The following is a 2,204-nucleotide window of genomic DNA, read 5'->3' on the forward strand; positions in this document are numbered from 1 at the left end:
CCCCCCCCCCCCCAATTCAGTGTCCCTAGGTCTGCCGTCGGGTCCCCTGACCAGGGCCTGTGCACGCGCCCCACAGCCTGTGACTGCAGCGGCCGCCTCTGTGACGAGCTCACGGGCCAGTGCATCTGCCCACCGCGCACCGTCCCGCCCGACTGCATCGTCTGCCAGCCCCAGACCTTTGGCTGCCACCCCCTGGTCGGCTGTGAAGAGTGTAACTGCTCGGGGCCTGGCGTCCAGGAGCTCATGGACCCCACCTGTGATGTGGACAGCGGCCAGTGCAAGTGAGCACCAGGGTGCGGGTCCCCGTGGCCTCAGGGCAGTCCCGGGTCACCTGCCACTGAGCCCTGAACCCACCCAGCCCCTGGGAGCGTCCCCGGCGCTCAGGGGGGCACCGCCTTGGTGGGAGGCACCTCTGGTCTCTCGTGTCAGCGTGAGGGGCCAGGTCGAGGAGAGGCCCAGCGGCTCCTGAACCCTCACGGCAGGTGCAGACCCAACGTGGCCGGACGCCGCTGTGACACTTGTGCTCCCGGGTTCCACGGCTTCCCCAGCTGCCGCCCCTGCGACTGCCATGAAGCAGGCTCTGCACCTGGAACATGCGACCCCCTCACAGGCCGGTGCTCTTGTAAGGTGAGGGCGGTCTGGGGCCAGACCCGCCGACCCGACCCCACCCCGTCCCTCATCTTGCCTTCTCAGGGACCTTCGTTCTCTCTGGGAGGTTGGAGCTTCCTGGCACCTTTGGGACAGTCAGCCCAGTTGTGGGGTGACAGCCAACACGGGCACGCGGCTGACCGCCCTGCCCTGTCGTGCCCTCCTGCCCCCAGGAGAATGTGCAGGGCCCGCGGTGTGACCAGTGCCGCCTTGGGACGTTCTCCCTGGACACTGCCAACCCCAAAGGCTGCACGCGCTGCTTCTGCTTCGGGGCCACGGATCGCTGCCGGAGCTCCGCCTACGCCCGCCGGGAGGTGTGCAGGCAGGACAGGAGGGGACTCAGGGAGGGGGTCTGAGACGTAGGACGGGGCCCTGTGATACGCGAGCGCGTGCATCTGTGTTACCCACCCACGTGCCCTGCAGTTCGTGGACATGGAGGGCTGGACGCTGCTGAGTGGTGACCGGCAGGTGGTGCCCCACGAGCGGCAGGCGGAGCCAACATTGCTTCGTGCAGACCTGCGGCGCGTGCCTGAGGCCTTCCCTGAGCTGTACTGGCAGGCCCCACCCTCCTACCTGGGGGACCGGGTGAGCAGGCCAGGCGGCCCCTGGGAGGGCACCTGGACGGTGTCCAGGACCTCCTGGAGGCCTGGGGGGGCCAGCAGTCAGGATGTTGGTGTCCAGGGAGGGATAGGGTGCCTAGAACCACTGCCATCGACTCTGGGCCCGTGGACAGGGTCTGGCCAAGTCGCATCCCTCTGTCCGGCCTCCAGGTGTCGTCCTATGGCGGGACCCTTCACTACGAACTGCACTCGGAGACCCAGCGGGGAGACGTGTTCATCCCCACGGAGAGCCGGCCAGATGTGGTGCTGCAGGTGGCCCACCGGGTGGTGTTGGCAAGGGCGGGCAGCGGGCACAGCCGAGCCGGGACCGTGGGCAGCCCGATTCCTGGCCCTCATCCGCCCACACGCCTCCCCAGGGCAACCAGATGAGCATCGCGTTCCTGGAGCCAGTGTACCCGGCGCCCGGCCATGTTCACCGTGGGGAGCTGCAGCTGGTGGAGGTGAGCGGCCGTCTCTGGCCCCCAAGGCTGCAGGGGCTGCTCTCCGTGTCAGAAAACAGGGTCCAGGAGCGGGCGGGACCCTCGTCAGCACGCCTCTTTTCTGGTTCCCCATGGGGGTAACGCTCCTGGGCCGACTGCTGGCTTGCAAACCCCTGATCCCTGACGGGTGAGCAGCTCCTCTGACGCCTGGCCCTGGGGTTCCCTCTGCAAGCCACCAGCTTGTGTCTTTCGTCCCTTTCCTTTCCGAGAGGTTTCGTGTTATTCTTGGCGTTCACCCCGTGTCCTGGCTTTAGCGCTGCGGTCGTCTTCTCATAGTCTGCGGTCTTGTAGCCTGTGTGTCTTTCCGTAAGACCTTTTCTGATGAACAGACGTTCTTGCATTTGATGCACTCAGGTCGTTCACTTTTCATTTGCAGTTAGTGCTTTCATGTGTCAAAGTCTTTGCCTCTCAGATCAGACGTCTCTCACCTGTACCGCGTGTCCCCCCCCCCCCCACT

The 2,204-nt window shown here is 66.2% G+C and overlaps 1 protein-coding gene across 1 annotated transcript in view; it reads left to right on the plus strand.

Annotated features, from left to right (window-relative positions):
• The window catches only part of LAMA5 (laminin subunit alpha 5), a 57,411-nt gene that overhangs the window by 41,981 nt on the left and 13,226 nt on the right, over window positions 1-2,204 (plus strand). The window contains exons 35-40 of the mRNA XM_007462282.1: window positions 77-281; window positions 483-627; window positions 822-962; window positions 1,072-1,233; window positions 1,419-1,520; window positions 1,625-1,708. Coding sequence (XP_007462344.1) covers window positions 77-281; window positions 483-627; window positions 822-962; window positions 1,072-1,233; window positions 1,419-1,520; window positions 1,625-1,708 — 839 coding nt within the window. The remainder of the gene's footprint in view (window positions 1-76; window positions 282-482; window positions 628-821; window positions 963-1,071; window positions 1,234-1,418; window positions 1,521-1,624; window positions 1,709-2,204) is intronic.

This window comes from Lipotes vexillifer, unplaced genomic scaffold (assembly GCF_000442215.2).
Source record: "Lipotes vexillifer unplaced genomic scaffold, Lipotes_vexillifer_v1.1 scaffold1798, whole genome shotgun sequence".
Lineage (NCBI taxonomy): Eukaryota > Metazoa > Chordata > Mammalia > Artiodactyla > Lipotidae > Lipotes > Lipotes vexillifer.